Below are 26927 nucleotides of genomic sequence, written 5' to 3'. Positions count from 1 at the left end.
ATGACTCTACTAGTTGAATTAAGCTAAAAAGTGAAAATTACATGGCTCCAGCTGAGAGAACTATTTTCTCTCAAGTCACTTGTTGCACGCTCATGTAGGTTGTATACCCTAAAATCTAGTGTAAAAAATGTTGACAAAATTTTGTATTAATTTACAGAAGAACTTAGTTGCTGGACTAAAAGCAACTAATTGTAAAATGCAATTATTAATTTATTAGATTGAAAATAAAATCTCTGTAAAAATAATTTTTGACTTCCCAGAAAAGAACATGAGCGGGGTCCTATTTCAGTGTATTTGATCAGACAATTCTAATTTTACGAGAGTTAAACACAGGTTTCATGGATGTAAAGGCTGGGCCCTTTTGGGAATCCTATCGGCTCTTCACTAAGAGTAGTGGAATATCTCCTTGGTGTTGCATCTTGGAGTGGTTTTCCTACTGGAGTTTTGCAATTTGGTATTCAATAAAGCTTTAATGCTTTTCCTTCATGAAAGGAAAATCCATCTTCACTATGTTTCTGATTGGCTGGTTTTGTCTAGCAGCTTCCAAACAGCCATAGAGGTTTCAGAGTCTAACCTTTCTCTCTAGTTTCACTCTCCAGCAGTGGGCTTATCCTCTGCATGCATTGCTCATCAAACAGGCACTGTTTTTTCTTCAATACAGTAATTTTCTTTATGTCAAAACCTTCCTGCATGCTAAACAATACCTCTGAGTCTGATTTTTCTCCAGACCACTTGAAGTTGCATGTAGGCAGCTAGATAGAAGCTGGAGTGTGCTTCTGTGAGTATGGATAGGGCTGCTCTTACCCTTGAAGTACCATTTTCTGTACTTCCTACTTGCTACATTAGGCTTAGATGTAGTAACTGGTGTCTGTGAACAGGCACGTGGACACTGGTGTCTGTAGGCTCTCGCTCTTACCTGCTTCTCTTCAGATTGGCTTGGTAGGAAGCTTGTTTTGCCTCTTACGAATTGAGAGAGATTGCCATATGGTCTGGTATAGTTCATGTACACAACTGTGATCCAGTAGAGGAAAGGCAAACTCCCAACCCCCCTACTGCTGTTTCAGAAAGGAACAGACAGGAGGAAGTAGGAGTGAGAACAGATTTCTGGATAGATTGGTAGGCAGTGGGGTGAATTCTTAGCACTTCCCACCAGAAGTCTATTCTAATAAGCGTCGGATTTTAACTGTGTGTATGCTGCTGAGGAAGCTGGAATATGAGTATGAAGAGTAAATGCATAAATAGACTTAAAGGGAGAATTTCAATTTAAAATCTTAAATGTGTTTCTTTTCATATCTGAAACAAGGCTGTAGTGCTCTCAGCCTCTAGTTGGGTGAAGTTAATCATGGCTTGATTTTTTTTTTGTTTGTTTGTTTGGTTTTTTTGGGTTTTTTTTGGTTTTTAACTTCCCTTTTTTTCAAACTCTACATTCAACTGAATGCACTACTGGCTTCATCTAGAAAACACTGCTGTAGCAGTATCATAACTGAATGAGACTTTCCTAGGGTTCACACCTAGGAAATATGTGTATAAATAGATTGAAAGTGATTGAAATATGCCAAATGCAACAGAAATTTTTTTCTTGGTTTCTGGGTCCCTTAAAGCAAAGGGGTAATGTTATTTGTTCCCAGACTGTACAGGAGGAACAAATGGATTTTTATGTTGGAAAAATGGCTAGGATATTGGTCATCAGTTTCAGTCTGATTTAAATCTTTAGTGCTTTACTGAGTTAAAGTACTAAACAAGTAGTAAACAGGTAGTCTGTTTAGAATTTAAAAACTTATGTAGACTATAGAGCAACTTCTGTGGCTTTCCTGTGGATAAAAAAAAATATTTTATACATACATGCGTCTACCAAAATGAATATTTTAGATCAGTCTTTAAAAACCTATGCAAACCTGCATTTCTAATGATGAAATATAGTTTTGAGCTGCCAGTGAAAGGCATAGTTGACATTCACAGCCTTGGCCCTAGACATAAGGGGCACATGACTGAAGGTAAGTGGGGGCACTGATCCATCAGAACTATCTTTTTGGGAGGATGCGTTTTCTGTTTTGGTTGCACAACTAGTTTTCTTTACAGTTGTGTACTGATTAAAGTTAACACAAAGGAGGGAGGAGAATTGTACCCCAAGACTGGAGAAGAAAGGGATAGGAGTTCAGGCTGGATTTAGGTGCAGAGGTTTAGCTGCTTTCCCATTATCCCATAAAAGCAAATAATTTTTGCTGCAGACCTACAGATGCTGAATCACTGATAGAGCTCTGCATTTATGGCTGCTCAGTCATCTCCTATGAATAACATCTTGCAATTAATAAGGAATTCAAAAAAATGAGAGATCTACGTAGCATTTATGTGCTATGCATAGTACAGTGTACTCCTGTCACATAACCGCTCAATGGAGCAACACCCTTTAATTTGTCTCCTGGAGATGCATCATCTGTCTCTGTCAAAATGCTTACATGAGTGCAAGCTTTTCTTTTGAGCCCCAGTTTACTAGAACCCAGTGTTAAAGTTTCAAATCCATGGATTCTGTATTATTTTCTTGCATTCTCAGCAAATGCTGAATAACTTATTATAAGAACCAATCCTTATTAAAGGATGAATAGCTGCAAAACTTGTAGAGTTTTCATGTTTGGGACTTTTCTTTTCTTCTTCCTCTTTTGTACAGAGGAGATTTGTATTTCCTCTCCCTTATGTGCTTGGCATAATAATGCAGGAACACGAGCAAGGGGGGCAGGGGGGAAATGTTTACAGGCAACAGCGGTTCATTATGCCAGTAGTACTGTGGTTGGAAAATGTGTTTTACTAATAAATTGACTAATCTCAATTTAAAGTATCTCCTTAACAAGTAGTTAGTTAGCAGCCTGGTCACTTCATCAGTTTTGTTTTTCTTTATTGTGAATAAATGTTTTGTAGCAGAAAAGGTTCTGTTGCCAAATGAATTTTTCTAAGTTGTTTTTAAAGGCTACTTTTCTATTGTAAAACTTTTCCTGGGTAATATTTCCTTGAATATTGGTGACTATGCATCAGAGAAGATGAGGTGATGAATCACTTCAGGCAAATCACATTTGTTTGCTGTATATTAAACAGAGGCTGCTATAATTCCTTTCCAGTGAAAAGATTCAGACTGAATACTCCTGACCCTTCATGAGAAGGTAGTTTGCATTCAGACTTCTAAATTCATACAGTATGACTACTGTCTTTAGTGCTAATTGATTGTAAAATTATTGGTTTATTAGTATAAAAGTTTGGCCATATATGTTGTTTTAATGTGCAGAAAGGTAGTACGCATTTCTGTTATATCTGCACTGGAAATATTAGGTTTTGCATGAATTAATGATACACAGATTTAACGCTACATGCAGGTTATATGTGCTTTTAAATACATCACATCTTCTTGTGATGTATTTTCAAATGTATTTCTTGAAAATTGTTCCTCTCACCACATTAAGGAATGAACTCTTTAGTGTTCAGAATACCTATTTTCTGTGCTACCAGAGTTAATCCCTTTGCACCTTCTGGAATCAAGGCTGCTTTCCCTTTGTGTATTCAGTCATTACATAAAGGAAGTGGTTTGATTTGTTAGCATATAAACTGGGCTTAACTAACACAAGGAGGGCCAAAACCTCTCACAGTAAGGATTCAGAGAAAGAACTTTTTTTTCCATTAATTTTTTTACATGTTTGGTCCTCATAATTTCTCACATATGAAGCCAAAACACTTGATAATTACATGTTTTCTTTATGTTTATACTGCAGAAAAAGGTCAAATAGGCCAAACTTTGTGACTTAAATCCTGGGTGTTCATATTGTTAGTTGTGTCCTAATCTCAAAATACATATGTAATGTAGATAAGCAGGCAAGCTCCAACTGGGCTGTAATTTACTGATCAAGGCTGGATAATTGTTCTGGATTGAAGATGCTCTTTCTTCTGGATTATTCTTGATTCACATCAGCCTTCCCAATGTTGATCACTGCAAAGCTGCAGAAGCAGTGGAGAAAGTGCATGTAGAAATAAATGATCAGGGCAAGAGAAGGATGGAGAGTGCTTCTGGCAGCAGTGCCAGATCACATTACTTGGAAGTGCTTAGAACAATAATTGTAGTGTAGGTATGTGAGTTGCCTTGGATTTATTCACAGAAGATAGTGTAGATCTGTCAGTAGCTTTGTGTTCTCTCACAAGTCTCTGTTAAAGTACCTCCTGAGATCATGCTGCAGAGAATAGTTTCAGAAAAGATTAAAAGAAATCTGATTGCTCTGCATTTTCAGCTGTCTCTGCTTACTCATTGGAAATGCTTCTTAAAACCATTCTTTCCACTTCTTCATGATGTTTACCAGTTTTCCACGTGTTAAAAGTGTTAATATGGTATAAATTTTGATACAATAACTTGTATTTGCTGGAAATTACTTAATATACAACTTAAAATGAAAAATTTCTATCTTACTCTTGGTTTTTTAATTGGAACCAATCTAACCAATTTTTTCCTAACTTAAAGTTGGCTGCAAGATTTTATAGTGCCCTTTTAGTCCAGGAAAAAAAAAAAAAAACCAGTGTATTATAGAAAGCCATAGCATAACAATTGCATGTCAAACAATGATGTGCATTTTGATTATGCTTGTCAGTGATGAAGGGCACCTAGTTTTTCCTCATGTCTGCTTCTTGTTTGGGAAAAGGAGATACTGTTTCCTTTCTCTTTCCTACTTGTTCTGCATCCCTTATTTTATTTTTCCTCTCCTTCTTTTTTTCCCCTCTCCTTCTTTTTTGTTTCTCCACTACTGTTATTTACTTGACAGCAGACAATCTATACAAACCATATTCCCTCCCCCAATCTTTTAATGTCACTTTGAAACATCTATTACTTCACTTTGGTTACTTGACTTCTGGCATTTTAGCTCCTCTTCTTCCCCTTAAGTAACACTTTACGCAATCCTCTTTTTTTTTTTTTTTGGTGCTTCCTAAAGAAACAACTGTGTCAGCTGTTTTTTCTTTGTTTTTTTTTAATCATCTTTTTATGTAGAATAGGCAATATTAGGTTTTTACTCAGTCTTCTGTGAAAATGCCTCATATAGATGGTTGTATTGAGTACTGGGCACACAACACTTCCCAGTCAACACAGGGGTGAAGAAAACAAGGATGAGCTACAGGGATTTAGCTACCTAAATCCTATCTAAAAGTGCAGTGACAGTTCTAAAATTCTTCTACTCAAATAATCAATTCTCTCTATCAGTATTACTATTTCTAAGAATTTACTGGCTAAAAAACTCTTTATCCATTCTTCCCGATATTATTGAACTTATAGGGAAATGAATCTGTCTAGGAATTGCTGCATGACTAGAGAAGAGTCTTTCTTCTCTTCCAACTCAAATAATTTCTTGATATTTAAGCAACCAAATTTAAGAATCAGAGCCCTCAAAACCACTGTTTTACATCCTGTATGTAAAGCTCATATGTGATAAATGCACTCCTAATGTTGGGTTTTGAGCAAAATGCACAGAATTCTGTCAGATGAACATGTGTGATGCAGCTGATACTTGAGGCTTAAATTCCTAAACAGTGAACATTTTAGCTCAAAATTTAGAGATTGTTAGCACCACCAAAGCAGTTACTTGTAATATGCTATTGGTCTTTCAATTTTGCTTTTCAGCATGCATAAAAAAATGTTGATTGCTTTTCTTCAACTAATAAAACAGTTAATGACTTCTCCTGCCTTATTTGAATTACTTGGACAGTATCCTTGCAGATAAAAGTACTCAAAATTCATTGTTGTTTATAATAAAGGAAAATTATTTGTAATCCTCACTGTTTTGATAGTAGACCCTGTCCTTAGAGTGTAAATATAGAAGGTCCTTCTGTTGCTGCAGAAGGAGCAAAGATCTGTAACAAAACACATGGGTACTAATGAAAGAGCCAAAATGAAATCCTTCAGTTTGATCTTCTCCATCCACACCTATTTGTCTGTTCGACCAGTTTAATTTCTCCTTATTTTTTTTGAATATATAATGTCTTCAGTCTCTCTAAGCAGAGATATTTAATTTTCTTGTTGTATTTCTTCAATTATGTACCCATGATTCATTTCCAGTATTGTTAAATGCAAAGACACAAATATTTTTAGAATGGCTTCATGTATATCTCACTAATTTAGTAAGGTTTTTTTAGTTTTGTACTTTAGCCTATATTTTATAAGGTATTACACTTTATTTTGTATAATAAAAGGGGAAAATGCCATTCAAAACATTTTTACAGTGGATAGCAATCAGCTTTGTCTAGTAAAGCTGTGCAACATTGATGTCAGAGCTGCACCAGAAAAAAAAAATCTGCTTAGCTGTTCCTATGTGATGTTTTTGTCTCATAGATTGACTGTAGCTGAAAGGCTGTGGTTTCGCTCCTTGCTTGGATTCTACTGTCCAAAAACTGTTTTGAGCTTGCATTGCACAATGTTGCACTTGCTTTCTTGGTACTCTAATCATGTATCTTGTGCGGTTTGACTTAGCTGTCTCCATCACCTTTTTCAGAATTTCTTCCACAGGTTGAAGTTCTACCCTAATTTATCATAGAATGATTTGCAATCAAAGGGAGCCCAGAGGTCATCTAGTGGAAGATTTGGGCAGGGGCATCTTCCACTAGACCAGGTTGCTCAAAGCCCCGTCCAAGACAGGCTTGAACACATCCAGAAATGGAGCATTCACCACTTTTGTGGGAAACCTGTTCCTGTGCCTCACCACACTCACAGTAAAGAACTTCTCCCTAATATCTAAGCCTGTCCTTCATCAGTTTATGGCCATTATCCTTCTAATGGCATTAATGGTTTTAAAAGTCCAAAAAAGAAACAAGGAGATGTGATTATAACACTAAATTATCTCATCTCATCATTTCTGTCGTAACCTTTTGTTTAGGGTTGTGTTGTTGCCAAAACAAGGAAAATGTATCTGGTGGATCCCTTTTAAGTTTCTGAATGGACAGCGATTCACTGATTTTTGTAGGAGTTCTCATGACTATCATTTATAAAGTGTGAATTTGTTCTTATTTTGGTTTATTACATATTTGGTGAGGAAGGAGAATGCATGTATACTCCTTACTCTTTTTCTGTGCAGTTGCTTACAAGTTTCTAAACTTCTGGAAAAGCAGCAAGTAATGGAAATTAAATAATCTTGATTTTGAACCTAGAGGCCTTACAGTGCCTTATTATTGCTTGTCTCTGTGTTATGTTCATACACAACCCATATATTCAATACAGGAAGCTTTTTGTAGAAACTTGTGAAAAATAATACTTTAGCAGTAATTGGAATGGGGAATGTAGTAAACCAAGGCTTAGTTATTTTTTTGGATGTGTTGTTAAAATTCCTGTGTTCTCACCTTAGGGCCCGTGGGTCACCTATTTCTATACTTAGACTGCTGGTTAGACTGCTAATTATTACTGAGATTATCAAACATAATAATCCAGTTACATAATAGCTATGTAAGTTACATTATTCATGTGGATGTATGACAAATCTAAAGGGCATACCATTGAAACATTTTGTATAATCTTATTAATATTTTTTTTCTGGTTTGATGGACTATCATAATACAAGTATTTGCATTTGTCTTTCGCTTGTTTATTTCTGTTTACTTCCTCTCTCTGAAATATTCATGGTTTGTTAAAACTACAGAAAAGACTGGTTCAAGCCATGAAATGTGGTGCTGTGTAGCGAGGGAATGGTAACTTCTTTTTTTGGTCAGTGAACATACACCTTTAAAAAGGTTCTTTAAGTTCACAAGCTTCTTTCTTAAGGCTCATTCGGACTTCCTGTTTTACTTTGATGTTGTTAAGCATGTGGCAGTTTGTTTTGTAGTATTTCTGTTTTGTTAGTGTAGACATTAATGATTTGTCCATTTGCGTATGTTTGAAACTTCTTTTTGGATGTTTACTGGTTTTTTTTATTATGTTAAAAGGAGAAATTTAGCATTAGGGGTTTTCTTAGAATATAATTTGCTTTGCAAGATCACTTTGATATTTTGTGGTTAAAGTCCTTGAAAAGCCACGTCAAGGTAAATGTTAAGCTTTAGATTTAGCAGTATCAATGAATGATGCTGCAGTTTCAATTCACATAGGTTTAACCACATGAATGTTTCTTGTATACAATATTCATTAGCAATCTCATAGCTCAGCAAGGCTGTTTGAGTATTTTTATAAGTGTGGGTATGCTTTATTTGGTTCCAGGTTCTGTTCCTTTTCTGTGCAGACTGAGTGGGAAATGCATACCAGAAATTACCTGTACCTTTTAGAAATTTCTTTTAATGTGGTAAGAATAAAATTTAGATTTTGTGCTTGCCTACCTAATATCAAGTATTATTTTAGGTGAGTAAGCTCAGTAGATCTGATGCTTTTTTCTTCCATAATGCATTGCCAAGTTCAAGAGTATGTAGCAGTTCAGCCCCTGAGCTCTGTACACCAACAAGCAACTCTGAGCTTCATTGGATGATGCTCATTACAGATACTGTCTGGCCCAAAGGGTCTGTAGTCCAGGATGACCTGACAGAAATTCAGGCAGGGTAAATTCAAAAAGTCCGTGATGATGTTTTCTGACATGTTTGTGAAAGTATAACAGCTTTGTCCTTTATTTTTGCTATATAAATTCTTAGGTGGAGGAAAATAATAGCTATCTGAGCCTTTGTGGAGTTCTATTCCTAAATGCAACAAGCACTGGGATAAAAAGTACACAGGTGCTTTTTTGAAAATAATATACTTAGTATAGTCTGCTGTACCTTAGGGTAATTAAAATTGTTTAAAAGGAATGTGTTAGTTACCTTCATCTTATTTTAGTGGTCTAGAACTTTATTACAAAATGGCTTGTTGATTAATGTATTCACATCTGTTAAGAGGGTTTCCAGTCCTGAAATCCATAAACCTCAGTGGCTAGATGACCAGCTTTGACAATGAGAGTGATCTAATTGCACTTGCATACTTCATTCTTGGAATTTGTGAGCAAATAAGACTGGAGGACAATGGCTGTGAGAGAAGAGAGAATTCTGACCTGTTCAGATACAAATATTACCTAAAATCTTTCCATAAATTGTTACCCTAAATTGTAGTATTCCCAGGAAAATGAAAAGTGCAACTGAATCTGCAAGCTTCACTTAAAAAAAAAATCTAGACTGGATGGTGCTGTCTGATGAAATTTACTGGAAGTGTCAAGTTGTCTTAGTTTCAGTGGAATCTGCCTTAGGCTGCAGACTTGTGCTTGTTTGCTAAGGAGCTCAAGAAAATGAAAAGTTTGTGTTCCATCATTTCTTTAGATGTTTCTTTGTTTTTGCAAGGTTGGAAAGAAATGGTAACTTTTCTCACTAAAACCACCCAAACTAAACCTCTTTCTCTTGTTTCATATGTGAGCTTTTCCATCTTTCTCTATATGTTTCCACGGTAAGCAAATCAGAATTAATACATGGCATCAGTACCCAATAGCTTGGTAAGAAACAAGTAATGATTTCACAGAATAAAAGAGAGTGCAGACAGTTCTGTGTTATAAATGGGATGAAGAGATTCCTGTGGATCTTCAGAAATTCTGTGGTAAGGAAGAAATAAAAACTATGAGAATATGTGCAGAAAAGGGAAGAAATGCTAGAATAGCGAGTGGATATTTCTGGAGTTATGACTGTCAGCACTTAAAAATGAGGCAAAAACCCCATTAAACCTGGAGGGTACATGAGTACCAGGATCTGACCACTCAAATTATGTTACCCATCTTCCTAAAACTGGATGGAATTTAATCCAGAAGTCCTTGGTACCAGCAGTCCTCTGTTGTGAACAGGCAGCTGTGGAAGTGATCAAAAAGCATCTTCCATGTCCACCTTATCTCATAAGCCACTGCAAAGGGAAATTACATATTATATGCTATTTATTTAGTTCTGCTACGTGTCCAAAACCTGTAGAACCACCTTCAAATGCTACCTTGAGTCTTTTTAATTTTGTGGGGAAGGGTAGAAAGAAAAATAAGTTTGTTTGGGTTTTTTATTTAGGCCTTCAGAAGGAAGTTTCTTTAAAAGGAGTAGAATCCAAGTATGTGTTTATCTTTAGTGTGATAAATATTACTTCATTTAACCAACCCTCACAGATGACATACCGAAGTAATAGAAACTAGCTACAATTATCAAAGAAGAGAAAATGCTGGGGAACAGGGCTAAAATGCTTTTCACACAAACGTCAAATAAGTGCTTTGTATGTCATTTTGATGGTTTCAAATCTGAACAGCTTCTCCATTCTTCATATGTTCTTCTGCTTTGCAAAAGAGCTTACAGCTGCAGCCTTTCTTCCTTGCAGCATTGATTACTTTACATGGAGATAAATCTTAAATTGTCTGTATTCAAATAGGAACACTATAACCCCATTCCTACTTTTATTTTTTTTAATTATTCTTATATTGTGTCCAAAAGAACACTTCATGAGAGCAATATAGTATTTTGACACTTGTTCATTTGTGTCTCGTTTTCCCTTTTGAATTGTAGGTCCACTGTTAAACAGCTTGTTTTATGAGCCTCTTCTACTAAATAGTAATTGTAATAATGTATTTTTGGCTCTTTCAGGATACCAGTTATCCCTTGCTTTTGTAATACTGGTTCCCATGTAGCTTTTTCCTTTTGCCATTTTGGGTTCAAGCTATTTTGCTTGGTAGCTCAGGTTTCTGTAAATAGAATTTCTTTTTGTTGTTTTCTTTCGTTTTATTGGTTTTGGGGTGTTTGTTATTTGAGCAGAAATGTTCCATTCAGGTTTTTTGACAAAATCCAAAGCTCTTCAGTAAATCAGTGTGGTTACCAATATCCTAAATGTAACAGCATTTGTCTGTAGTTCCTTCTAGAAATCCATGTCTTTCCTTGCTAAACTCCTCAAAGAAATAAACTTCCTAGGCATAGTAGCCATGCACATTTGCTGTTTATTATGAGGAATACCTCTTGCCTCTTTTTAAAGGAGAAAATCTGACAAGTCTTGCATTCTACTAGTGTAAGAGTTTGGTGTATATTCTGATTTGTTGATATAATTTTGAGAGGAGGAGGGTAACAGACATTTTAAGCGAAGCCTCATTTAGTAGCTGTTATTATAGCAATATCCTCTTCATTAAAAAAATCAGAACATGCGCTGTTATACATTTTCTTGATGTAAATTATGTCTTCTTTAGCACTTGTGCTTCATTTGCATCTCCTTCTGTTTTAGGTAAGTCATTAATATTTTGTGTCAGTGGCACTCATTCTCTAAACCTTTAGTAACAAAGGGTTTATAACATCAGCAGTGTACCGATAAGATCATCTGGTATTGGTGACATTATTTTTCTTTCTATATTGAGTCAATACTCAAAAAATGCTATCTGCAAGTAAAAGAGACTTTAGCTTAGTGGTCTGAGCGTACCTTTTGGTATGTGGACATGCATGTACTCATGAGCACTTCTCTAGCTGGGAATCATAAGGTCTTCTGCTAAGCTACTTGGATAATAAGAACCATAAAAAGCCAATGTATGCTCTTTTGGTAAGGCTACAAACACAAAAGTATATTGCAGCAGAAGTTGAAGGGACTAAAGTATGTGTGTAAAATGCCAGTCAAAGGTAAGAGCCTTGATCCATGACCATTTCACATTGGAGAGCAGACTGGAACTGTTACGTGGGTGCCAGCAAAGATAGTGCAATTTCATAGCAGAGTGTGTCATGATTTTTCAGAATGCCTTTTTTTTTCCCTTTGCCTTGTCAGAAGTGTTTAAATAGCAGTTTGCACAGTGACAACTCTTGCTTCAAAGTATCATGAATTCTTCTAAATTAACCCATATATTCATGGATTGTATTTAGACTGTGTCCAGGTGGGTTTTGGAACTCTCCAAGGATGGAGACTACACAATTTCTTTGGATAACCTGTGTCAGTACTCAGGCACCCTCACAGCAAACAAGCGATTGCTTATGTTCAAATGGAACTTCCTGTGTTTCAGTTTGTGTTCATTGTCACTGGGCACCACTGAAAAGAGCCTCTGTCTCTCCTCTTTGCACTGTCTATCCTTCCTTGAGCTGTTTGTATACACTGATACTCACAAGTCTTTTCTTCTTCTGCCTAAGGTGTCCCAGCTCTCTCAGCCTTCCCTCATATGATGGATGCTTCTGTCTCTTAATCATTTTTGTTGTACTCTGCTGGACCCACTCCAGGGTCTATGTCTCTTGTGTACTGGAAAACCCAAAACTGGACAAAGCTCTCCAGGTGTGGCCTCAGTAGGGCTGAGTAGAGACAGAGGATCGGCCTCTGTGGACCTGCTGGCGAAATTGTTGGCCTCCTTTGTCTCAAGGGCATGTTTTTGGCTTGTGTTAAGCTTGGTGAAAATGAAATTTGAGGTCCTTTTCTTCAAATCTGCTTTCCAGCTTTGAAAGAAATTTTAATTCGAAATATTTTTATATTATTTCAGTTAGTTTTATAGTATTATAGTCAGTTTCTCTCATGGTTCAGTTTATAACTCCACTTGCAGATTCAGGTTTCTCGATGATAATGCTAGTAGCTGTATAGTACTAAAAAAAAAGAATTTGCAATTACAATACAATTGCTTTAAGTAACATTTCTGAAATTGCTTTTGTTTTTCAGTCCTATATTAAAATAGAAATATGCAAAATGCAGTACAAGTAGAAGAATGGCAATGTTTAATATTAATTAGGAGAGAAAGGATTTGCATACTGTTGAAACTAGGTTAAAATATATGTAAAGCAACAAGACAGCTGCTTCCCCACTATCCCCAACATCTCTTCCCCTTTTTACAATTGTGTTCCTTCCCCAGCCACCAAAAGCAGGTTTGTTCCTTAGTTGCTGAGCTGAAGGTCCCTCTTGGCCAGTGATGTGCCTCCTGCACTTGCACAATGGTTTAGTCATCCAGCTTGTAAGTCAGTTTGGGCCCAAGAGCATTGCAGTGATAGAAGCACACAAGGACTGTAGGTCATATCTTTCCTGTCCACTTATGATTTATAACCTTTTGATTTTGCCCCTAATGCTTTCTTCGACTGCTTAATTCACCCCACTTCAGATTTTGATTTGGGTATAATAATCTTCATTAGATTATAATTTTAGAATGAAACTTCACACAACATATTTATTACGCTTTCTTAAAATTGCTTTGTTTCAGGTTTACTAGCTATAGTACTCAGACACATGCTGTAGTCTTCAGTAAGTCTTCACTGCTAGAGGGAAAAAATAGTGTAGATAACCTTTTTTTTTTCTCTTTCGCCTTTATTCCAATTTATAAAGGAGAAAATTTTTTATTCTAATGTGATCTTTAATCATATTAGAATACCATACTCTTATCTCCTACCTGAGGCACTCTGTTGTTAGAGAGATCTGTTTCCTCACTTATTAAAAAGTAAGGACATCTTTTATTAAAAAGTAGAAGATCTTGGATTCCAAGTGTCATTGTCCCCAGTCTTACTGAACCTCAGTACTGACTTTAAGAAAGCAGCATGCTCCTTTGTCCAGAATACCATTTCCTTTAAACCTTGCTCTGCCTCAAGAATTTCCAGTGGCCACAACCAAAACCAGGGAGTCTCAGGAAAGGTTGGCTGTACAGTAGCTTTGGACCTGCTGTTGCAATGCTGCCTTCATGCTCCATTTCACACTCTTATGGTAGCTTTGGTAAAAGGCTTTGTAAGAGCAGTGCTCGACTGATTGCTCTGTTTGGTTTTTCTTTTGTTCAGGTATTCCTGATAGAGCTGCTAAACATGCAAGAGTAGGTAAAAACCTTAGGCTGTGTTAGGAAAACACTAGAGCCTTGTCTGCCCTTTTTCCCACTGCTAAGGTACACCAGCAATTTAACAATTGTTCTAAAGTTCCCAAGAGTAGATGGGGCTATAATGCTTACAGATACAAGACTTCCAAGTGCTTTTGTAGTGCCAATAGTGTGACGTGCAGATCCTGTTTTGTTTGCAGAGGATTTTGGAAATGGGAATCATTTATAGGTCCTGCTGCTGCATTCTGGTTAATTGCAAACCAGCTTGTGTTGTTGCTAAAAATAGCTATTGTTACCAATTGTGAGTTTCATTCAAATACAAAAAAAAATTTAAAAACAACCACCAACAGAAACATAAAACTAAAAATCTTTTTGTAGACTTAGGCATTTTTGCAAGTACAAAATTTGTCCACAAGGAATGGTTATATGGATTTACAGGATGGTTATATGGAAAAACTGGCTAATTTCAATTTAATAATTGTAGATTAAATATTACCTTTTGGAGAATTTTATTTTGCACTAATGCAGTGGATTTGATAGTAGTTTCTAAAATATTTGAAAGGCTAAATATTTAAAACATTCATTTGGAATATATGAAAAGCAAATCTAAAGATTGTTAACTAGACCAGACTAAGCATCTCAGTGTAGGATAGGGGGAAAAACCCCAACACTGACAAAGAACTCTATTGAATGGAAGTAGCTTAAGCCTCTGTCTTTGCTTCTTAGCAGTTCTTGGAAAGAAAATGTATGTGGAGTTTGAACTTCCATTTTAAGAAAAAATTAATGTTGTAGGTTTTTCTCATGTAGCCTAAGGGAAGTTCTCCTTAACTGAATTCTTGCTGCAGTCAGTTGATATACAAATAAACTCTTAATATTCAGATTTGCAACCAAATTTATAGAGTGAAAAACTTAAAAGCTAAATTTGTAGTTCACTTAAATTGAGAATACAAAGACAGTTTTTAGGCTTAACCAATTGTTACATCCTATTTCTTACTGGTTTAGAGGAGAGTCCTGGTGTCCTCAGTTTCTGTTAGAAGAGGCTCCTCTGAGAGGAATGGGATGAGACTACCTGTGTATGAAGTGCACAACTGCAGTCTGACCTTAGCTCTGAGTGAAACACAGTGATAGAGACCAGTGAATAAATGATTCAACTTTCAGGAATATTATTCAGCATTGAGATGTAGCCAGTTGTGTTTGCAGATATTGAAATTGTGATAGATGCATACCAGGAAGGATTGGATTTTTCTTTATTATATTTCTCAGCTCTGTTTGAGTATTTTACTAAAAGATGTTGGTAAAGAAATGGTGAGCAACATTTACTGAACATCATTTTAACTATGAGATTTAGAGAGAGGAGGGGGCTGTGCTCAGAGGCAGCAAACTAAATACAGCTGCCCACAAGCTAAAAATTTATAGTCTTATAAAATTTTCCATTTTACAAACCGTTATATACTTAGGCTTTACATGCTTGCAGCAAAATTCTTATATATATATATGTGTGTGTTTGTGTGTGTGTATATATATGCACACAAGTGAATCATATTTATGAATCATACATGTGTGTGAGAATGTAACATATTAATTATGCAAAAAAGCCTACCTTTGTTATTTTTGGGATTTTCAGGGGGATGTTGGAAATACAGCAGTGATCTTTTAAAAGTGCAACAGCTTCATTAATAATTTTATCTCAAATATAGAAGGAACAACTTGAATCTCTTCTAATATTTCTTCTTCAGCCCTTAAGTTTGACATCACTGGTGCTAAGTGGCATAAATACTTAAACCCTCAATCAGGAATATGTTGCAAAAAGATAACACCTTATTTTAAGGTATTGAAATGTTCAATCATCAACTGCTACATTCATCCAGTAAACTGTCCTTCAAATGTAGCCTCTTATCCTTGCAAACCATGGAGTTTTCCAAGTGATATAGTGGCAAATTCATAACCAAAACTAAAAGCTTTCATTTAATTTAAAAGAAAAAACTAAGAGCAGAGAAAGAGGGAAGTGACCAAAACCTCTTTTTCCAGTACTCTGGAGTTTGGCTTTTAAGTAATGACATGGTAATAATTTGTTTATTTTATAAAAATACTAAATGATGGAAAAATGTTAGATTGTAAAATTAAAGTAATTTTACACACAATACAAATATAGGAGAGAAGCAGCAAGTAGACATTGCAAATGTGGATCTTAAGTAGTTGTAACTGGTTCTGTTTTCAAACCCCACCATGTGTATCTTGACCTACCCTTGCAAAGAACAAGTTATATGCATGGGGAGGAGGGATGGATGAAGGGAAGCAGGGTTTCTGGCTAGAAGCCTGTTCTTGTTTGGATTTCAGTGACAGAAGGGCTGACCTCTTTCTGTTTTCTTATTCTTTTTTCTGTGCAATTTCATGGTGGCTGACTGGCTTCATGATTAGTCTAAAATAAATCACGAGTTGATTCATTTTCTCTTTCCTGCCCTCTAGCTAGATCATTGAGTATAAAGTTTTTGGAAGAATATGAGTTTTGATTTGTCAATTATGTTCTCTGGTTAAGCCTCTTTGCAAAAAACCTTGACCTCTGAGAAGTCCTAATAAAGGCACAAAAATATAAAGGAACATTTTTTAGAGGGTGGTCTTAAATTGTTTTCTTCTAGGTGATGTTTGTGGAAAGACAGTGCTAATTATTGTGATCTTGGTTGTGGATTTGTTGGTTTTATTTTGTTTTTAACTTGGCTTAAGTTTTACTAGACTTTGTTTATGGAAAACTAATGTCTTCTTTTGCTTCTCTTTCAGTAATAGTTATGCACGAGTGCGAGCTGTGGTGATGACCCGGGATGACTCAAGTGGTGGATGGTTACCACTTGGAGGGGGTGGACTAAGCTGTGTCACAGTCTTCAAAGTCATTCCCCAGGAAGAGAATAGCTGTGCTGATTTTCTTATCCATGGAGAACGACTCAGGGATAAAACGGTAACAATTTTTATCTATTTAATAGAGATACTAAAATAGATGATACTAAAACTATACGGGACATAGGTATAGATGCTTGCTTATTATTGCCTATAAACTACAAAGTAAATTTGTAGTCTCAGTCTAATGCTGCTGCTGAACTTCTCTATATCTGTGATTGTGTAGCAAAAGAGCCAGGTATTTGGTTTTGATTGTGCTTTTCTAGAATCAAGCGCATTGATTTTTTTTTTTGGAACTTTCCATCCATATTGGGAAAAATTTTGCTATTAATTTTTCTTCCAAAGAAAGATTAGCGTTAAATTGTGTTCCTATACCAGTGATACTGCATTTAGGAGTGTTGGAAATGAAAACTTTATTAAGAACACGAAACCTGGTGGAATTGCTCAGTAGTGATTTGGTTAGCTGTGGAATATGGCTATGACAAAAAGAAGCCATTTTACATGAGAACAACTTTGTATTGGAAGACAGCATGAAGCTGACAGGTCTGAGAATTGACCTGGCTCGATGAATACACAGACAGTAGTAATTCATGAGCTACCTTACATAAAATGCCAGTAATAAATGTCTCTTAAGAGGCATCACGAAGATCAGCCTTACAAAAGGAAAACTGGTGAGATCCAGGTGCAGGATCTCAGCCATTTCTACATGCAGACCTAAGGAAGACAAAATGGGCTTACTAAGGATTGCTTGGTTACTTGTATGGCAAACAGATTTCTGAATGGGGCTGTGTTTTACTGTGGAAACAAAGAAGTAGAGAATGCACAAAAGCTCCATCTTAATGACTTTTTTCAAGAATTTATTATTTTCGGCAAATGAATGTTGACTCCTCTGTAAGCTTAAAAGATAGAATTACTTCCTATACTGTACTGCTGACCCTTCCTCAAGCACACCAGTTTCTTCCCTGAGGCAGGACTGCTGAGTTTTCTGCCTTGACTGTGACTATTGTAGGAAGAGAGCATATAAATAGAAATTCTGCTGACTCAGTTGTTTCAGTGGGGCGTAGCGCAATTAGCAGAGTACCCTGTGTTCCCGCACAGCTACGTGCACCTGCAGTTCCTTCCTCACTTTGCAGTAGTTCCCTTTAGAACTTTTTTTAGTCTTGTCGAGGCTCTTTTTGAGAAGCTTAATTGCATTTAGAGATACTTGATAATTTTTTCTTAATACTTGGAATATTCACAGCTTACCTTAAAAATAATAAAATGCTCCAAAGTAGAGACTGGTTTAATGTCTTGCCTGCATGCATATAAAACTGTCCGGTCATCAGTGTCCTGATCTGTTTGCAGTGTCCTCTCTCCCATTTCCCCTCAGCAAGACTTGTTTTGTTTCCACTTCTGGTAGAAGATTTTAAATGTTTCTCCTCCTCTTCCTGTCTAAAATCAAGCTCATGTTAGCATGAATATTTTTTCCAAACATTTTTTGTCTTGAACAGTTTGTTTTGTTTTTGGCTTTTTGGTGTGTGTGTCCCATCCTGTGTCCATCTGTCTTCCTTGTACTTAGGCCCCCCAAATGTGACCTAACAAGATTGTAATCTTGCTGTAGTTATGGGAAGTTGCTGTTGGAAGTCAGCCTCTCCAAAACACGGGATAAAAGGTGGAAGAAGTGCAGCTAGGATGCACATCTCTCCTGTGCATATTGAATAAAACTCAGGGAACTAACAAATGTAAATTTAGGGTGTGGAGAAGAACGCTAGAGAACCAGTAATTAATTGATAACTGAATGAAAGTCACTGTGTATTCATGTATTTATATGAATTAATGCAATTATAAGCAACAGCTAATGTGTAATGAATTAACGACCAAGTTCTATGGAATGCAGCAAGACCCCACTTGGCACAGAAGGGACAAGATCCTACACCAAGAAATGTGATGACAAAATTAGGTCATGACGCTTATTTAGAAGGGCAGAAGATAGCAGGCACTGAACAAGAAATTCTGTTGGACACATCACTGATTCTAAAACTGTTCTGATCATTATGCTTTCAATATAGTTAATGGTTTTACATTCATTCTTAGGATATTCCTGTGGATTCACTGTTCAAGCACAAATTTTAACCTTTTCTTTAATGAAGTCAAACAAGTGGGGTTTTAGTCCAAATAGAATTGACAGGTGATTATTATATTTCATAATAATTATATATTTTAATTTTTATTTTAAAGTAAAGTAAAAGTGGAAGCCACTGTATTTGCTATTGAGTTGACACCAAATATTTTGATAATGTTCAGATGTTGTGGAAGTGTTATGCTGAATCTACTGTTCCTGTGCACCAACTTCCCTTTAGTCTCATTTTAGAATGCCCTTGGTAAATCTCAATGGCTGAATAATCTTTGAAGTTAGTAGTATGCTGTTTAGTTGGTTGCTCTGCCATTGTATTTGAAAAGAGCATTACAATTTTTTTTTAAAAGCTTCCTAAACAGTTTCTAACATTTCAGTTATTCAGACTTTGAGTACATGTGTCTTCAGGAATGTTTAATTAATAATCTACTGTAATATCTACAAGTCACTTTGGACTTGTAGATATTTTGGTTTCCATTTCACTGAAGCTTTTGCAAGGTACACACAGCTGTTTCTGAAAATACTTCTGTGGATTAAAAGAGAAAGTAATTTTTACAAATCATCTTCCCCACATTCTCTAAAGTCACATTACATGTTGCTAAAATACCTTTCTAATCAAGATTATATCTTGATTTTCTCTAGCCAATAAGTCTCTTCTTTTGTGAACTGGCTTAGCTTCCAGAAAAGGTGCAGAAATTCCCTTAACCTGAAAACCTAGAGTGTGGAACTTGGAACACTTTTCTTTGACATGGAGAAGCATAGGTTTTGAAATATCTTAGGTTAGAAAGTAAATGGAGTTCAGATCTATAGCTTTTACCTAAGATAAATGGGAATCATAATGCCAGTATAACTGTTTAACCAATGTGTCAGATTGTGAAAGGTGAAATTTTCTCTAAACCAGTTTGAAATCCATAGATGAGGTGTTTGCTGGAGGTATCTTCCAGATGCCTATTAAATGGTTATACTGAAGAGGAATTAGCTTTAGTTGCTGCTTCTCACACTAATTGCAGTTCCATTTCAGTGTTCTAGATCTTTCCATGTATTTTATAGGCTATGAAGGCATTTAGTTATAACAATAGATCTCAGTCTGTAAGTCAGCTGTATAAATTAAATACTCTGAAATGAACATCAAAATATTGAAGATCCTTGTTGGAGAGGGCTCATCTTGTTTCTTTTTAGACCTGAGGGGCAGGTTGCTGTCAGCCCTTCTATGAATCAGCTTCAGTCCACATGTAAACTTCCATAATTTTTGTGCAGTACACAGCTATTTAAAACATCTTGTGGCGTTCACAGAAAGCATCCTAGTTATCGGAGATGAAAATCAAAGTGATGGCTCCATCGAATTAATTTGAGAGAGAATGGTTCCCACTAGTTTGCACAGGTTGTTTAGATTTGTGTTGGAATGTAAGGGTATTTCATGAAGACTTTTCCCATAATTACACTTTCCCCCCTTTATTATAATCACCTTCCTAGATTAGGCTCCAGCCAGTCTGCTTGGAACAATTGCACTCCCTCAGAACCTGGTCAGATCTGCTGTTCTCTCTTTCAATGTGTTTATTGTAGCTCTCTTCTATCTCAGTAGCTAAGCACATATTAGGCTCAAACTTACTAGTTTTTAGGCTTTGGTGAATTTTACCTTCTTGAATGCAAAGTTTCATAGACTTCTCTGGTTTATTTTCTTCTCCAGACTTTTGCCATGCAGGTTTTCATTAAAGGAGAAAAAAAAATATTACTACTATCTTTTAGATCATGAATCAGGAGTAACAAAGTTTAAAATCTTTCCTTTGAATAAAAACTAATTGTGTAAAGGAAGAGACACAAAGCTAAAACTGAATAGAAATACCTTTCTGTTCTAAAAATCTCCTGTTTACAAACTTAAATATTTACTTTTTAAATTGTGTTTGAAGTTTGAGGGAAGTTTGATTCTGATGGACTGTAGTACAACTCAGTACATCATCTTCTTTTTTGAACTGAATCTAAAGTATGCATGGAATAATTGTCAAATGGTTACTGTGGTACGGGTTCGTATACTCTAGCATGAATACACGCAGGTCATGCTGCTTGTTCCCAGGAGTAAAGCAGAATAGGCATTGAAAAATGATGTGCTTACATGTTTATAGATTTGGGTTAGGAATGAGAAACAGTGAAGCTGTCTATCTTACATGTGCTCTTGCAAGCTTTGAAACTACAGCTAGAAAACAGTACAATAGTATCCAGGATCTCAAAATGTTCAATTAGTTCAATTATTGGGTCTGTTACCAAGATAGAAATTTGTATCAAATGCAAAAGTTTTGGGGTTTTTTTTGGTTTGTTGTTTTTTTTTTCTCTGAAATAAGCTCTAAATAACGATGTCATTTTATTTCTGTTTAAAAGTAATTGGATTTTAAGTGCTGAAGTAGAAAATTTCTGACTCTGGAGATTGATATTGGCTACATAAGCCAAATAGATTTTATTATCTTTAAAGATTTAGATTTTAGAGGTGAGAAAAGAAACATTAGGCTAACAAATATTTTTGAGTAGCAATGAATTCATTATTGTTACATTTAATGACATCTAGATATTAAAAGGAGCTTTTAATTAAATAACAGGAGACATAGAGCATAAATAGGGCCCTGTATTTATGCTCTGAGAATTTAAATTTTGGTCACGTGGATCTGTTTTTCTTCTGTCTTGAGTCTGATGATTCTGCAACATTTTTCATTATGTGCCAAGGTAGATGTTTCATATTGGTGTGGAAGTCTTATATCTAAATCTCCAAATGAAGAAAACCTTCAGAACAGAAGCCCATGGGATGTTTTTGGAAATGCAGCTTAGTTAAGCTGTAGGCATTTTATTTACAATTTTTCAGGCCTTTGCTGTGCTTATCCCTGGAGATCTTGGGGAAGGTCTACCTAAAATGGTTTGGGAGTGCATATTTTGGATAACGATGTGGAAGAGTATATGATCTTCACCTATGATGTGGAGAGTTCTGAACCATAGCAAAGCACACTAAAAATAATTGGAGTTTTGAAATATAACCGCATTGAAAAAGCTTGGTTTCCATTTCCAGGCCTTGGAGAATATGTGTATGAGGATACTTCCTCCCTAGCCCTCATGATAGCTCACATGCTTGAGCATAAGGTAGCCTTTGGCAAAATTAAGTTTTATAATTAAAAAATTCACTATTGTTGTGAAGCATAGAAGTGTTTCAGGGAAAGAAAAATGCTTCTGGGGATGGTTGGTATGTTTTTTAATCTGTTTTGCATTTTTTTGTATTTCTGAGTGCAACAAATAATATCGAAGTGCTGGATGTTTATAAGTTTGTGTCTCACTGCTAATTGAGACCCATAGCTTTTCAGCTTTCTCTCAGGTAGGGCAGGAATCAAGTTTTGCTTAATTTTAATGCAACATATTTTTCCCTTTTCAATGCCTTTTCACTTGTATCTTCTGTGTTAAGCAGTTTGTTTTCATACAGGTTTAAATGGGGAAAAAATCAGTGTCACTCCCCCAAATGTGTTGTTTCCTTGAATCAAGTTGAAAACAATTACAGTGTTGGATGGGATGTTTACTTGTTTTGCTAATCAAAGCTTGTTATATCATATGTGAGGGTTGGAAGTAGGGGGTGAGTGTTGCTTTTTGGGCTGGAGGGAGTTGGTTTGGGAATTTTATAGTTTGGTTTGCGTCTCTTTGAAAACCCTAACTTCTACTCAGTGAAGTTTTAGTCCAGTTTTAATCTCTAGTGGTAACATTTACTGGGTATGAATTTTCAGTATGAAGTAATCTGGATTAATCCCTTGAGCACCAGAAAATCATTGTAATGCTATAAAATCAGGCTTGCAGTACTTTTTGTTGATGTTTTGGATGACATGGCAGACAAAATAGTTGGTGTTAATGTATTAGAGATTCCCCCTAAAGAGCTCTCAGACCTAGAAAAGGCAGTGGTGTGAGAAGCCTTCCTTTTTAACTGCTCTTTGAAAGAGGAAGCAAGTTTAAAATCATCCAGAGGAACAAAGAACAACTATTTGATGCACCTTAGAACTGCAGAATAATCCTTTTTTTCTTCCTGCAACAATTTTTCCCACAGACCTACAGCAAACAGATTCCTTTTTATGTTTTCTTGTAAGCATTTTTACCTACATATTGTTGACCATTTAGGGAGATTTGAGTGGAGAAACAAAAAATTATATTAATGCTAAAGGAGTTTATATGTGCAGATAGATTATTATCCTTCTAGAGGCAGAGGTAAAAGGCAGTAACAGTTGAGAGGAGATGATTACTGGTGGGTTGTAGGGGGAATAAATAATGAAGTGCAAGAGAAAAAAACCTATTTGCCTGTGTAATAATTAGACAATGAAAGGAGAAGAGGAATGCAAAGAATATGTAGGAATAACCCAAATATATATATATTTATATTTTTTTAAGTTTGAGGGGTTTTTGCAGTTGTTTGAACTTGAACTAATTTTACTGTATTCTGTGAGGAATTCCCTATTTTTTCTTTTAAAAAGCCACATATGTAACAAAACAAAAATTGAAAAAATTCTAGCAGTACGTCAGTGAAATGATAGAATATTGAAATTCCTCATCTCTCAGTCAGTGTAGGCCTCCATCATCAAATACCAACACAGAGAGATATATCTTATTGGGAGCTTTATCATACTGCAATGGGAGCAGATCAATGCATTTCCCTCCATACTTTCTTGTTCACATTGGATTTTTTTTAATCAATAAACACTCAGTGCAACAATGCTGCTTAAAATAATTTTTACCAGTAAAATAAAAATACAAATATAGTTTTAAAACCAGTCTATTTAAAGGGGAAATGATAAGGCTTTCCAGTACCTGAAGAGAGCCTGCAAAAAAAGCTGGATAGGGATTATTTAACAGAGAATATAGTGACAAGGCAGAATGGCTTTGAATTTAAAGAGGGTGGATTTAAATTAGATACTAGAAAAAAATTCTTTATTGTGAGGGTGGTAAGGCACTGGAACAGAAAAGTGGTGAATGCTCCATTCCTGGGAGTGTTCAAGGCCATTTTGGATGGAGCTGTGAGCAACCTGGTCTAGTGGAAGGTGTCCCTGCCCATGTCAGGGGGCTTGGAACTGGACGCCCTTTGAGGTTTCTTTCAACGCAAACCATTTTATGATTCAGTGTGAAGACTGTGACTTTGCTTTAGAACTGAGTGTACATATATACCTCTAATGATTTTGTAGCCAAATATTTCTGTTAATTATTTGCAGTTACTTCTTTTTTTTTAATGCAATACACAGATGTATTTTTGTCTAGGCACGGGCACTAATACACTTACAAAGATTTTATTAATCTCATTTTTTTAAAGAATTCTCTTATATTACTTTCACTTGTCTAGTAGCCTTTCTGAGAGAAATCTGAAAATCTGCCTGAAAGCAGCATGAAGTTAGTCTAGTGCTAAAAAATTTTGTAGATCTCAGTGATACAGTAAAATTTGATACCAGCACACATAATACTTTTTGGGAGGATGTGCCCTATTTCATTTGCTGAACATCTACCAAGTCTGTACTGGTTGTTGCAGGTATGAGATTCTTTTATGGGTATGAGATTTTTGAACAGGAATGTTGACTCAGTATACAAATAGTGTCTTCAACCTGTACTATTTAACAGCAATTGATAGTGAATAATTAGGCCATAATGGAAATGAGGTTAAAATTACATCCTTGCAGCAGGAAGAAATTTGAAAAGGGACCTCTATGATGTATGTTTTATGTGGTTCACAAAGACTACGATTTGTTCTCAAATTTTATATATTCATCATTGATATTTTTTCCTTCTGTTTTCTTTCTGAAAGGTGGTCTTGGAATGCACATTAAAGAAAGACCTTGTTTACAACAAAGTTACTCCTACTTTTTACCACTGGAAGATTGATGACAAAAAGTTTGGCCTCACATTTCAGAGTCCTGCTGATGCACGAGCATTTGATAGAGGTATTCGGAGAGCAGTAGAGGATATTTCTCAAGGTACATATTTCAGGTGAAAGACTTGGTGGGGTGGAAGAATATTGAGTCTTTACTAAAAAAGATGTCAAAGCACTTTGTGTAACATTTTCCTTGACGGTATTTAAGGATGTGGATTAATCTATATATATCGGGATTTTAATAGTTTTTGAAATAGTACTTCTGGCGTTTCTAAAGTGCCATTCATTCAAGTGTCTTAAATTGTTTCACAAACACTAATTAGGTAATTTCCTGAAACATCCCTACATAATAAAGCATTGCCTCTTTCTTTTAGACATGAAGAAATGGAGGAAGCTGGAGTGTAATATTCTCTCACTTGGATCTTAGAAGCTTTTTGCAACTCCTGTGTTCTTGTAGGATAAGCTGGGAAGTTGAATAATTTGTGACCTATTGAGTTCTCTTTTTAGCTACACATACTTTCAGTTAATAGTTTTATTTTTTACTAACAGCTGAGTTAGTAGTAGTTCTGTGTTCAGCATGGTTCTGAGGACAGGTTTTTTAGGAACAGAAGAAGAATTTACTCAGATAACAATATGGCCCACTCTGGAATGAAGTTCCAGAGCTTCACTGATTTAATGGAAACCAGTGAGCAAACTGAAGGATATCGTCAAGCCTGGATTCTAAGCTGAAAATATGATAAATGTATTTCTGGATTGAGACAGGGAGGGAAGAGAACATGTGTCTATTGAATTGAAAGAACATCTCTTTCAGGCTTGTAAGAAGTAACTTTAGGGATTTTATTTGTGTTATCCTACTAATGAAGGGAGGAGCATGTTTCTGAAGGGAAATGTTTTTGACATACTCTAATGACTGCTTTGGAAATTTGTTGGTACAATCCATATCCCTTCAAGACAAATATTTAGAGAACATGAGAGTAATTTTTTTCTCTTAGGGTCTCACACTTTCAATTTCTGCTGATTTATAGCAAAATGAAACAGCGTGCATTCATGCCAACCAAATGTGTCTGCCTTTAGTTTTCAAAATGCTACATTAAAAGGAATATACTCCCTTGCTTCTGACTGCTGATGACACTTTGAAAATGCTTTTATAAGGAAGGTGGGAACAAGAGAGAGGAGTGTGGCTAGGAATACTCAGTATAGAAAATGCAGTGTAGAAACAAATGATGCTTACTAAATCAACTTGAAATGCAGAGATCTATAGGTTAAAACCCTAAACAATATTTATATAATCATTACTGGATGTTGAGAGATGATGTGGATAACTGGAAGCAGTAAGTGGTAAATATGAAGAAAATAACTTTGTCTACTTTTTTTTCTTTATATGAAGGTTATCCACCCTCCCAAAATGATGTTGAAGTGGCAGAAGACTGCTTTCAAGTGAGTAAATTTTTAAATTAATAGTGCATTTTTTATTTTACAAATGTACTGAAGAGATTTTGCTCTCATTACTGAGAATAAGCAAAATAAGAGCAATAGCAAAATTCAATTTAGTGAAATAAGTTCTAGAAGACTTATCTAGAAGACTTATAATATTATCTGTCCTAAATAAAGTAGTTATTATTTAATCCATAGGATGATTAAATATCCTGAGTTTAATTTTTAAGTTCAGTATGTGTTCAAGTTATATGTCCTCTTTGATCTTATTGAAATAAGAAATATTCTTCTGGGAAACAAAGTAGAGGCATGAAGAATCTTTCTACTTATACATCCTGTTTGTTTCCTTGATTTCCCTTTGCAGTGATAAAACTCTTTAACTTCAAATGGTTAGAGTTGAAAAGATGCTGAGACAATGGTTGAGAGGATCTTGTCCAAACAAAGACAGAAGTTCAGTTTTTAAAAACACACTGAAAATAAAGTAGTCATTTACTGAGATTCAAGTTTTTATTGATCTTCTTTTTGCACTCTTCAATTTCTGTAGGTCATAATGGCTTAAGAGATAAAAATTTATGTCCAACCGTGCTTCAGAGCTAGAGTACTGTATAAGCATACCATATCATGTACCATAAGTATGGTAACACTGATGCATAGCACTGCCTGGCAATATCCAAGAATCATGTAATTAAAAAGCCAGTATAAAAAACCATTATGGATGGATATATAGCTATAGATTAGATATAGATACGCATACACATGCAGAGTGAATAACTATATTATAAGTGAGGAAGTCCTACTTGTGTCTATGTATGCTTGTCATTTTTCCCTTCTTATGTATGGTTTTAAGGGAAAGCTGTGTCTTCATTCACACATATATTCAGTTTTCAGAGTGCAGAAATTTAAATTATTATGAAGA

The 26927-nt window shown here is 35.6% G+C and overlaps 1 protein-coding gene across 2 annotated transcripts in view; it reads left to right on the top strand.

The window, feature by feature from the left end:
- The window catches only part of SPRED1 (sprouty related EVH1 domain containing 1), a 57959-nt gene that overhangs the window by 17677 nt on the left and 13355 nt on the right, over positions 1 to 26927 (top strand). For both annotated transcript variants that reach the window (XM_066551534.1, XM_066551533.1), the window contains 3 exons: positions 16485 to 16659; positions 24512 to 24680; positions 25965 to 26014. In XM_066551534.1, the coding sequence (XP_066407631.1) occupies positions 16516 to 16659; positions 24512 to 24680; positions 25965 to 26014 (363 nt within the window). In that variant the 5' untranslated portion in view covers positions 16485 to 16515. The remainder of the gene's footprint in view (positions 1 to 16484; positions 16660 to 24511; positions 24681 to 25964; positions 26015 to 26927) is intronic.

Source organism: Molothrus aeneus, chromosome 6 (assembly GCF_037042795.1).
Source record: "Molothrus aeneus isolate 106 chromosome 6, BPBGC_Maene_1.0, whole genome shotgun sequence".
NCBI classification, from domain to species: Eukaryota; Metazoa; Chordata; class Aves; order Passeriformes; family Icteridae; genus Molothrus; species Molothrus aeneus.
Note: the sequence above shows the minus strand (reverse complement) of the source record. Positions and strands in the feature narration are given on the sequence as shown.